The sequence below is a fragment of the Limanda limanda genome, chromosome 21 (assembly GCF_963576545.1).
Source record: "Limanda limanda chromosome 21, fLimLim1.1, whole genome shotgun sequence".
Lineage (NCBI taxonomy): Eukaryota > Metazoa > Chordata > Actinopteri > Pleuronectiformes > Pleuronectidae > Limanda > Limanda limanda.
The window spans coordinates 16,412,704-16,424,401 of record NC_083656.1 but is presented as its reverse complement, the minus strand read 5'-3'; the positions used below and the strand labels follow the sequence as shown (position 1 = coordinate 16,424,401).

Genomic DNA, 11,698 nt, shown 5'->3' with positions numbered 1-11,698 from the left:
TCTATTTTTATAAAGTTTATTACTGTAGTTTAAGGATGTAGAAAATTTGCAAAGAAGCAGCGGTTGGTTTGCACCGTGTCAGGGTCTCTGTCTGAGTGGGATCCCTCCACACTCCTGCTGACCTGCACTCACTTTACACTTTAACAATAAACGCCAACAGTGGTAACAAGGACCTGAACAGTACTCACATTTACTCTGTATTTGTTTGATTCAGTCACGAGAGTCAATGGGACATGTATTTACATATATTGAAATTGTATTGTGAAATGTGATATTTTTCAAAATTGGAGGTTTCCTTGCAGTTTACAACTCTCATTCTCTGAGAACTCCTTTCATATTCAGGCTAAATAGGTATTGTACACTGAAATATCCTGAATTGAATCGATCTTCAAAAAATAATATGGTATCAATCCCGCTCTAGTTGAGAAATTACCAATGCATTTGGGAACTGTCAAGAAAAGGTATAAAAGGTGTAGTGTGAAGTTGATTCTTACAAGGTTAACCGTTTATGTTGAGTCGGTTTCTCTAGTAGTTGTTGCTCACCTTAAGTATGCTGATCATTTATTAACACTTGGATGAGACAGACTGGAACATGATATAATCTGGTTAACACCCAGTGTGCTCAGTTACACAGTATGTTGACCACATACCCTTTGATCATAGTGCCTATTTATCAAAGGACGTTTTTTGGGCTGCCATCTTATTTAAGTTGTCATGGAGGCTCATTGTCCAATTCAATGACAACACACCAATCAAACTGATTAAACTCTTTTTATTAAAGCAGAGCAAGTTGAATCATTTATTAGACAGGGAAAAGATTGGAGTCTCAATCATCACATATTACAGTTACATTGGAAACCATGCATGTTTGAAGTCTTGCTGTTGCACTAAGATATATTTATAATTGCTGGAAGGCTCTCTGATTGCTGCGAGTTGACCTCGGGTTGATTACTTAGCCCGGGCCAGACCCACCATGTTCTGGGCTCTGTTGAAGGTGGAATAGTACTGTCTGATGAAGACATCTCCCAGGATCCACAGGTTGTCACCTCCATTGCCGAGGCCGGTACGGCAGCCGTAGTATTGAGACTGCGGGGGGGATTCAGGAGAAGAGTTTCAGTTGGAGGGGGAAACAGTGAGAGGAGAACATGCTGAAGGCACCAGGGAAATAAACACTTACCTGACGGACGTAGGCCGAGGCTGGGATGGTGAACTGCTGTCCGTGGATGTGGAAGGTCACATCGGGCATTTGGCTGATGGAGTTACAGTTGACAACATACTGATTGCAGAGGGAGAGAGATAAGAAAGTGAACGAAATGAGGGAGCATCGGAATTTAGCTCTACTCAACTGTTAACTCAAAAGAATTGGATTTTTTTTAAATACATATTTGACTTACGTCTCCGTTCTGGCTGGTAGCTCCCACATATTTGTTGATGTTGCTGATGCTGCTCTGAGGTCCAACGATCAGGGAAGTGCCGGTGTCCACGATGGCCTGGCAACCGCCACTGCAAGCCACAACCTGCCCATTGACAGTAACACTGAAGTGGAGAAAGTTAAGACACGTGTCAAACACCTTTGATACCGTTTTATCACTTTGCCAACGTCTTCTTGGATTTGGCTTTACCTGTCCACGGTGATCTGCCAGTACAGCTCGTTGGAGAGGGGAATCCAGGTGATGGCGCCATAGTAGTGGTTGGGGTCAACACCACCGAAGGTCACCACACTACCTTGCTGAGAGTTACTATAGTGGAAAGCAAGAATGTGCTGATTAACAAGCTAACAATCTCAGCTGTAAAAGTTTATGAAGAAAATGCTAGAATGCTGTACGGTTCTTCGACATCCAGAAATATGTCCTGTTTCCCTACATACAGAACTATGGCGTCCTTTCGAGCTCAGGTACACGGAGAAGAGGTCCTGGTTGACGAGACCTTCTGTCATCATGTTGTCGAAGACAGGGGTAGCACCGGAGGCAGACAGGCGTGGGTAGGCCAGGCCCAGGATACCGTCAGCTTTCATGTACTGCATGAAGGCAGCTTCGGACTGACTCAAACCGAAGATCTGGTTCTTCACAGCGAGGCCACCCACCTGAAGACCACACACCCAGACATCAAGGGATTTAAAATCATCTCAAACTGCAGCCCAATCTTAAAGCTGGTAATATACATCTTGCAAGACTAAAAACTATGAAATATGAGATTCTGCTGGAGCAATTTCAAATCGTCAGAGTAGCTTTATGAACATGGTGGGACAGAGGAAAATGTTTAGATCCAGTAACTCAAAATGATCCTGTTCTTTTACTTTTGATATTGTTATTTCTCACCGTCACAGTATCGTATCCGAGGAAGCCGGTCATGCTGCCAGTGCCATATTGGATACTGAGGGAACCGCCGTTGTGTTTGTAGGTGCTGCTCAGGCCAGGGTTGTACTTGTCATGGTTGTCTAGGCAGTTACAAATGTGCAAAAAATACATGTTAGCATAACTCCAACTCTGCTCATTCTTAGACACATCAGATCACTTCTCTAATAAGCAACAGACCATATGACATCTACAAAACCCAAAACCTAAACCAAAGTTATAAAACCATTTAGCAATTAAATCATTCTCACTGAACTTCCCACCAGTCTCCTAAAGTCAGTCTGTTAAGAGTTGTCACGGTGTATATGCATGTACAGTGCTACTTACTGCAGGCTGCACTGCTGCAGTAGATGGAGGGTATCCACAGGTTAGAGGAGCCTGTGTCAAAGATGACTTTGAAGGACTGAGGAGGAGTTCCAATGGAGATGATTCCATAGTAAGCCAGCTGGAGATGAACAGGAGTTACAAAGATTACTTAGGACCAAAATCTCACATTTGTAAAAGTTGGCCTGTTTAGGCTTGAGCCTGTGTTACTTACGTCAGCGTCATTGGTCATGGACTCGGGGCCAACTGCAAAGCTCTGGTCAAACTTGGCCATGGGGTTGTATGGGTACTTGAGCCTGTACTCCTCCCACAGACCCTGCTCCTCCAGGACCTCCCTGGCAGTCTGACCTTTCTCCAGAGGGACCCTACGATTCACACAAGACAGCAATTTCAATTTTGTGCATGCGGCCACATTTATAAACCTTTATTTATTAAAAACATATCAAAATTTATTCTAATGATGGATCATAATGCCACCAAGTGTTTTCAATCAGTCTTGGAGATTGCAGGGCCAGTGCTCACATAAAGCAACATCTAACCCAAAGGTTGGCAGCGCCCTAACTCCAGTGACAGCTCATGAGTCGAAATTTCCAACCCATTGGTTGGAAATTTGAACCGCTGGCTAAGGCATTCACCTGTGATTTGATCGGCTCGGGCAACGTGGTGTTGGCCATCAGGAAACTCTACTGGCGAGAATTTTCTACTTCATACAACATGTGCTGCTACTGGAGTCATCACTCATAGCGAGACAATCTAGATAACTAACACATATGCAATTTCCAGTGAGAGGCACCTCAGCCTAACATAGAGTTGAAGTGTCACGAAAGTTCAGACCTTCTCTTGAGCCTAGTTCACGAGAAGAGGCCCGACAGGTGGTAATTCAAGTGTCATGCGTGTCATTTCAGAGCAGCTAATGAAGGTTTAAGATGTTAGGAAAATCTAAAATAGAGCGGTGCAGTCTACTTACTGGAGAAAGCACTCGGACACTGCCACCATGGCACACACAACAAAGGCCCACTTCATTGTCACGGTGCTGCTGTCAACTGTGGAAGATAAAGTATCTCAGTGGTGCAGAAAAAGCCGATCTGAGTCCTGTCACTCTGAGGTTGAAGAAGTTACAGTGAAATGCTGCAATAGAAATTATAGCATGTCTGTGATCATGTTACTCACCTGGAGACTGAAGACTGGAGACTTGAAACTCAAGACTGGAGACTGGAGACTGGAGACTAGAGACGGACAAGCCTCCTTTTATACAGGTGGACTGACATTTGACCATTGCACAATGATAAGGCAATGCACACACACAACATACCCCAACAAATGATTAGTTAAGATAAGGCATGGAAAAATAAAATCACTGACCTCACAACAATCAGTTTTGTGATTAAAAGAATGGAAGCAAACTTGAACGTGTGTGCGGCACAGTGTGATATTTGTGTCCAGGCTGAAGGTGCTGACGGGTGAAAGCCAAGGGTCTCTGGCCAAGGTCACAGGTAAATGTGAAATAATGGTACAGATAAAGTGTAGTACATATGAATCTGTTCACTTTTTGAATGTTAACTAGGGCAATGCTTAAATTTTACAAACTTTTATTTCATTCTCTACATTTTTGTTTTGCAATTTTACCCAAAGTGATACTACATGGTTTTATACCTTAAAGTAGCAGCTTCAAAATGATTTCCGATGGTACACAAACTTAATAATAGGGAGAATGACATGTCTAGAACTGCACGATTGAACGCTGGTGTACCGTGCTGGATCATTAAGACCAGCGTCACACACACACACCAAGAACCACAGCCGGAGAGAGCTGGACTTGTTGATGTTGTCGGAAAAATGAGTTATGACTTTTGCTGATTCTTACATCTTACATTGGGCTGCGTGCGTGAAGCTGTGGACTCTCTAGTTTATCATCAGAAGCAGGTTATGTGATTTGATATGTTGATGACTGCATTGGCTACTTTGCTGCTCTTTTAGTTTGTTATTTTGTAAAATACCATCGACTTGGTTCCTTGACTTCTTACTGCAACTCGTACTTACGACAGGAACTGACGCATCCTACCTGTAGGGGGAGCCAGAGTATTGCTGAGAGCACTTTCTGCATTGTGTCCCTAAGATTTATTTTGACAATTCTCCATCAATCTTTTATTGAATATCAAATCTGTTTGACTATCTTTTTTTTTGTATTGGCTACACTTTTGCTTGTATGTTATTTAGTTATTGTTTCATAACATAAAAACACAAACAAACTGCATATCATACAAATCTAGATGTATTTCTCATGATACTGACAAACACCACAGTCACATGGTCTCAGTAATGACAGTGTTTGGGCTCATGTGTTTACTCTACGGTCAAGGTCTTTTCCTTTGGATAAGCAATAATATGAATTCAAACTGATAAAACACTCAGAGAACCGTGTTATCATAAAAATATGGAGTGTGTGACTTTTACATAATAAACATCTGATTCATTCAAGTGTTTGCCAAACAAGCTCTCACATAATACTGATTAAACCGGTGTTGACAATCCTGTTCTAAAAACGGCTAAAGTAATATAGCTGCAACCTAAAATGCTGTTTTTGTGTTATTTGTAAAACAGATGAAAGAAATGAACCATGAACCCACTTTCAGACCACATGGTCACTCGTCTTTATTTGTCTGAAGAGTTAGAAATCCACAGTGTCTTTATAAAGTATAAATATATATTCAATATTTTTGGTACAGTGATTTAATGCTGTATCTCTTAAAGTTGTGAGACCTGCCAGAAGGGTCCTCATTCCTCCTCCAAGGCTAAAACCATGTTAAAGAAAGAAAACACAGCTCTGGATCTGCTTGTTAATCAGGATTAATGGGTTCTTCCTTCTGTAGGTCCAATCCCTCAACAACATTTCATGGAAGTAGTTTGTGCGTAAACCTGCAAAATAACTAACAAACAGAAGAGGAAAACACTAGATTGAAACTCAGTAAAATACATATTCTGAGTAAACACAGGTTCAGTCTTGTTCAGTCTCTGGTCCTTCAGAGATCCAAGCCTTCCTTTTCACAGGGAATCCATCACTGATCCGCCTTTTTACCCCCTCCTCGCTCCTGGGTCTGTCGTTCATGTACGTTAAATGTTCTCCTCCATATCCACATGGAGGAGCTCCTCCTGTGAGCTGGAAGGCCCTCTGAGCTGCATCGGCTGAATGAGAACTCCCAGAATGCCAAGCTCTTCTCCTGGGGAACTCACCTAAACTAGGAGAACCTGCAGGACACAAGCCACAGATTCCAGATGCAGATTTGGCTGTGACAGATGAATGGTTGTCGCTAGACGCCTGAGGCAAGACTGAATCAGAGTCAAAACAGGAGCCTCTTGTGCGGGGAAAGATGCAGATTGATGCAGCAGAGGAGTGAAGAGTGGACAGATTGAAAGAAAAGGAGGATGGGAGAGAGACTCGTGGCTTTGGGGTAAGAAGACTTGTCTTCCTGTGTCTAACTTCTCCTGTGTTCTTTACTGCTTCTGGTTCCTTTGGGTTTGTTGTCGATTCTTCAAATCTTTCCGCACTTTGTTTGTCGATACTGATCCACCTCTTCCTCCTCCTGGTTTGAGCCTCCTCTAGCTTCATTTCCAGGTTGTGAACATCCTCGGTTATCTGATTGACCCGATCGAAATGAGACAGCAGAGCGCCGACACTGGGGAGCAGGCGGTCCAGGTAGGGCAAGACGTCAAACCCGGGCTCGGAGACTGATGAGTCCTCTGATCTTACAGACAGAGCTGAGGACAGGGGACGGGGTGATGAGAATGAGGAGGACAGGGAAGGGGAGCAGTAGGAGGGGAGAGTGGATGAAAAGGTGGACAGACGGGATTCCTGGGAGGATCTGGAGGGAGGGATGTCCATGCCTTCAAACTTCACACTGTGCCTGAACTAGAAAGGAAAGAAACGCGTGGAATCAGTCAACAGAAGATGCTCAAATACTCAGTTGTCCAACAAAATGCACCAAATCCAATGCACTATTTACCTTTTTAGCCTTGCTGAGTCCCATCCACAGTTTGAGTCTCTTGATGAAAAACTCCACCATCTCATAATCCTGAGGTTCAATGGTTGGATGGTACAGCTCAGCCTGCTCTGCCCTTTAGCACACAGCAACAGTGAAATTAAATGTATCAGTAAGCAATGAAATCCAATTAATGCACTACTCAACCCACACAACTTAAATGAGACATATTATGCAAATATTCAGGTTCATCATTTTAATTTGGGTTACATGCTGTAATGTTCTCAAAACACTTTTCTCATACACTCCAGCTGCAGCTCCTTCATTCTCCTTTGCACAAATATTCATGCTTCCCAGAGGTCCCAGGATTTGATTGATATATCTCAGCGAATATTGAATGGATTGCTGTAAAATGTTTTGGGATTCATTTCCCTCTAATGACTAACTAGTCAGTTCAGAAATGTCTTGAATTTATTTCACCACCATCGGGTCAAACATTTACTTTTATGAAAATAAACAAGTCAAGCTAATGTCATTCCCACCAGCCTCTCTGTAATTGGTCTTCAATGCTGGAGAAATCTGAAATGCTAACAAGCACTTGGGCAAGATTCTGTAATAAAGACCGGATAATGTACCTGTATGCACGGATGAGAACAGCTCCACAGAGTCTAGCCAATAGCCAGAGACCTCCCCCCATCAGTAGTAGTCCATGGAGGGGTCCCAGGACTGTGTGAACCTTGCATAGCCTTTGTTGAACTATTCGGCCACGTAGGATGGACAGGACAGAAACACCGGCCTCGTGCACAGACTGGAAGCCTTCCACCGAATGGGAGAAGAGCTGAAACAAAGACAAAGCTAAATTAACAACATCTCCTCTTCATAAATATTCAACCCAGTTGAGCTTTTCTTTTCGTACCATGTTTCCGAGATGAGTGCAGAGCATGAGCAGCAGCAGCAGTAGGACAGTCACAGCCCACAGCTCCCCCCAGGCTCTCTGCAGCACTCTGCCTATCACCAGCCACCTCCGCACAAACCTCAAGGTTCCCAGCAGCTGGAGCACACAGCAGTGGCATCGGGTAGACATTTAAAACAACGATTAAGCTGTGTGTGGAGCAGTGCTGCTGTTTAGTAATGAAGCAGAGCTCTCATTTACCTTTAGAACAAGCAGGGTGAGCAGAACGGCAGCACACTGAGACGACCTCTGTGCCAGAAGGGCGGCTTTGTGGAAGTCGATGAAGTTGTCTGGTCGGTTCTGAAGCTAAATGGAACGTACAGGTTATTGTAAGGCTGTCAAAGCCACTCACGAAATAGTCGATTTGTTATTTAAGAACATTTTTTAATATCAATATTTAATTTCTACAACTGAGTCTACAAAGAGTAGTGTATAAGAAGGTTTACAGTTTACAATGATGTTTTACCTCAGAAATACATGAAGAGGCACGAGACAGGAAGCAGAACTGCAGGATAGCCGTCGCCAATGACAACAAGGCCAGAAAAAGCTGGAACAAGTGTCTGTAGTGATGCAGATACTGAGCATGCTCAGTGAGCATGGACCACAGCTCCGGCAACAAGATGAGGAGAGCCGAGATGAGAAGGAGAACCTGTAAAACAAAGTCAAAGCATCAGAACTATGAAACTATTTCTTGAAGCGTTTGCTTAAAGGGGACATATTATGAAAATTCCACTTTTGTAGTGCTTCTACACGTTAATTTGGGTATCTGGCGTGTCTACCGTCCCAAAAACTCTTGAAAAAAAAAACTCCCGCGTTTTGTTGTGGTTCCTCTATGTCAGAAACTATAAGCTAGAGCAGGGGTGTCCAAACTTTTTGTCCCGAGGGCCACATACAGAAAAAAATACCAAGGACTGGGCCACTCACGCCGCCACGCCCCCCTGCCCTGGAGTGGACTGTTGACAGTCGCGTCGCTCAGGGTGGGGGGGGCGTGGCGGCGTGGCGTGGTGGCATTTTGAGGGACAGCTAGCAAGTCAGCAAAGCAATTCACCGCCTGACCACTAGGTGGAGTAACGTTTTTTGTCTAAGACAACCTGAGAGACACCTTCATTGTGTGTGGCAGTCTTTGTCGACTGTTTATTAATTTTTCTGAAGGACAAATTTGTCCCTGATCATTCTGCACAGCTTCGTACACTCGTCGACCTGCAAACCGACGTCAGCCGAGATCTCCTTCCAGGAATTGCAGGTCATCTGCATGTCCTTGTATTTAGTCAGTGACGGGTTATACAAGTGGTCATACTTTCAGATCTCTTCTGCCAAACACTCTTCTATTTGGTCCATATCCGTTCTTCTAAATCTTCCTTGGTTTCTGCCGGTATTATGGGGCATGAAACCGGAAATATGACTCTGGAAAGGATGTAGTTAGCGGACCAATCACAGCCTTGCGGGCTGCGTGAGGCTTGCGTAGCTTTGTCGTATAGTTACAAAAATTGGTGAATGCACGCAAGCACGAAAGAAAACGCAGAAGCATGCACCGGCCTCTCTCCTCTCGACGAAGCCTGGACCCATAAAGCAAAACAAAGTGCTTTAAGTAAGTGCCATTTAAGCGCTACTAAATTTTGAGTTTCAAAAAAAAAAAAAAAAAAAATATTTTTTATTTTTTTATACATTATATTTTTAGACATTGATGCGGGCCAATTAAAAATGGATGGCGGGCCGCAGTTGGCCCGCGGGCCGTAGTTTGGACACCCCTGAGCTAGAGTGAGTCGAATGGGAAAACACCAGATTGTGACCTCACAGTCTGTCTGCATGGCATAGCCCCCCCCCCCCCCAGTGAGAGGAGGGGGGCAGTGAGAGGGGGGGGGGGGTGGGCGGAGCACTCAAAACAGGACAATCTGAGGAGGGCTGTTTTAGACAGTTGAAAAAGGCTGCTGTTTTAAATGATCCTTGTGGTATTTTGACCAGAAAATGTTACAGACATTTCATTAAGGAACCATATCAACTGTGGTGAAATGGGCATAATATGTCTCCTTTAAGAATATGTATTGCTCCTCACTTCTTGTTCTTTTTTTTGTATTTGAAACACAGACTGTATATATAGATGGAAGACATGATTGCTCCTCAACACAGAAGCTAAAGCATCTTGACCACCACCTAGTGGCTGGCTGCGGCAAAGGTTACAAACTCTGCCTCCTCCATGTAGTTGAATTGTACATGAACCTAATTAAAAAGTCAATGTTGACTACAAATAAAATGTTCTCAAAGATGTTTTCTGACATTTAACATAGTCCTTATCACACTGGTGTTTATCCAGATCCTTCTTTCTGTTAAAGTCTAGTGTATTTCTTATTTGATGCTATATGTTGAGTGAGCAATGCCATGTTATATAGCACAGGTAATGATGTCACGGAGCATGTTGTGCCTGCGTGCACTTGTAACCTGTTGCGCATGCGCTTAATAAACGGTCTCGTGTTCCCAGACCAAGAGAGAAGAAGGTGCTCTGATTTTTCCTCCCGTGATAATTAGTTAACCAATCTGGTGACTGCAAACGGATAGACCGCTGCAGAGATGTCCACCGCAACAGGTTATGGGCCCAGTCAAACAGGCCAGAGGTGGTTCAGACTTTTATTCGACGGTGATGAGAAAAGTTATGAACTCTGGGAGACGAGGTTCCTCGCGCACATGGAGTTGCGTCACCTCAGAGAAGTTATCCTGGAGGACCCGCGGATAGATGAGGATGACGACGATGCTCTCGCCGAAGATGAGACGAAGAACGGTGAGGCATATGCAGAGCTGGTGCAATGTCTGGACAACAAGAGCTTAACGCTGGTGATGAGGGACGCGAGACGTGACGGGAGAAAAGCACTGAATATTCTCCGCGAGCACTATGCGGGAAAGGATAAACCCCGTGTGGTGAGTTTATATTTTGAACTTTCCTCGCTCCAGAAGGCCAGCAATGAAACTGTCACGGACTATATTATTCGAGCAGAGACAATATTCACGTCATTGAGAAGAGCAGACGAGCAAATAAGTGACGGGCTTCAGATAGCTATGGTGGTAAAGGGGCTACCTGAATCATACAAGCCATTCGTCGTGCACGTCACCCAGACAAATGACACTGTAACGTTCGGCGAGTTTAAAACAAAACTGCGGAGTTACGAGAGTACTGAAAAATATGGGAAGAGTGACGTGAATGTTGAAGATGACAACGTGATGAGGATGAGCGGAGCAACGAGGTCACGAGGACGAGGAAGAGGAAAGAAAATGGACCTGGCTGATGTCGAGTGTTACACGTGCGGCAAAAAGGGACACATGGCCAGGATATGTCCTGACGAATACCAGGTGAGAAGAGAGGAACGAAGATGGGACGCGCCACAGCGAGGAAGGGGACGCGGCCGGGGACGAGGCCGTGACCATGTGAAGAAAGCTGATGGAGAGACGGAGGCAGAGCCCACATCTTTCTGTTTCTTCAGGATGAGTGACTGTCCCACACAAAGAGGAAACAAGAAGGGTCTCATGGTCGACTGCGGAGCGACAACACACATGATCAACGACGCCACGAAGTTCATAACAGTTGACAAGAGCTTCAGACCCGAGGACCACATGATCGAGCTTGCTGACGGATCCAAGGTGAGCGGGATGGCGAGGATGAGGGGAGACGCCGAAGTTTACTTGCTGGACAGCGAGGGACGACAAGTGAAAACGAGGCTAAAGCAAGCACTCTACATCCCCTCGTTTCCACAAAACATCTTTTCAGTCAAAGCAGCAACAGCCAACGGAGCTGAGGTCCGCTTCAAGGACGGTAATGACTGGCTGGTCCACAAGGAAGGTACTAAGTTTAAAATGGATGTGTATGGTAGGTTGTATTACCTTAGCACAGTGGAGAATGAAAATGTTGATGAAGTGTATGGTTGTCATGACATTCAAACGTGGCATAGGATACTAGGTCATTGCAATTTTGAGGATGTTGCAAAATTAGAAAAGGTGGTTGAAGGGATGTCTATTAAAGGGAAACATGACAAGTCCAATCAAAACTGTGAAATATGCACACAGGGAAAGTTTACACAAAGCAGAAACAGACAGGCAGACGCTAA

General features: G+C 44.3%; 2 protein-coding genes across 2 annotated transcripts in view; both read right to left on the bottom strand.

Annotated features, from left to right (window-relative positions):
• Positions 1-948: 948 nt before the first annotated feature.
• Positions 949-3,701, bottom strand: LOC133027821 (pepsin A-like). The gene is made up of 9 exons (XM_061094963.1): positions 3,646-3,701; positions 2,893-3,043; positions 2,682-2,799; positions 2,319-2,437; positions 1,868-2,083; positions 1,623-1,729; positions 1,395-1,536; positions 1,178-1,276; positions 949-1,086 (listed from the first exon to the last, which is right to left on the bottom strand). Exons 1-9 carry the CDS (start codon positions 3,699-3,701, stop codon positions 949-951), a joined length of 1,146 nt encoding a protein of 381 aa, XP_060950946.1.
• A 1,972-nt stretch (positions 3,702-5,673) lies between these two features.
• Positions 5,674-11,698, bottom strand: part of pkd1b (polycystic kidney disease 1b) — a 31,890-nt gene continuing 25,865 nt past the window's right edge. The window contains exons 37-42 of the mRNA XM_061094995.1: positions 8,074-8,256; positions 7,809-7,913; positions 7,572-7,706; positions 7,291-7,493; positions 6,680-6,791; positions 5,674-6,585 (exon numbers count right to left, since the gene is read on the bottom strand). Of these exons, the coding sequence (XP_060950978.1) occupies positions 5,674-6,585; positions 6,680-6,791; positions 7,291-7,493; positions 7,572-7,706; positions 7,809-7,913; positions 8,074-8,256 (1,650 nt within the window). The remainder of the gene's footprint in view (positions 6,586-6,679; positions 6,792-7,290; positions 7,494-7,571; positions 7,707-7,808; positions 7,914-8,073; positions 8,257-11,698) is intronic.

Coding starts and splice junctions, on each gene's coding strand:
- LOC133027821 (XM_061094963.1), bottom strand. CDS start 3,701: ATGAAGTGGGCCTTTGTTGTGTGTGCCATGGTGGCAGTGTCCGAGTGC. Junction 3,044..3,645: donor GTGTCCGAGTGCTTTCTCCA/GTAAGTAGACTG, acceptor TGTGAATCGTAG/GGTCCCTCTGGAGAAAGGTC. Junction 1,537..1,622: donor TGGCAGATCACCGTGGACAG/GTAAAGCCAAAT, acceptor TCTCCACTTCAG/TGTTACTGTCAATGGGCAGG.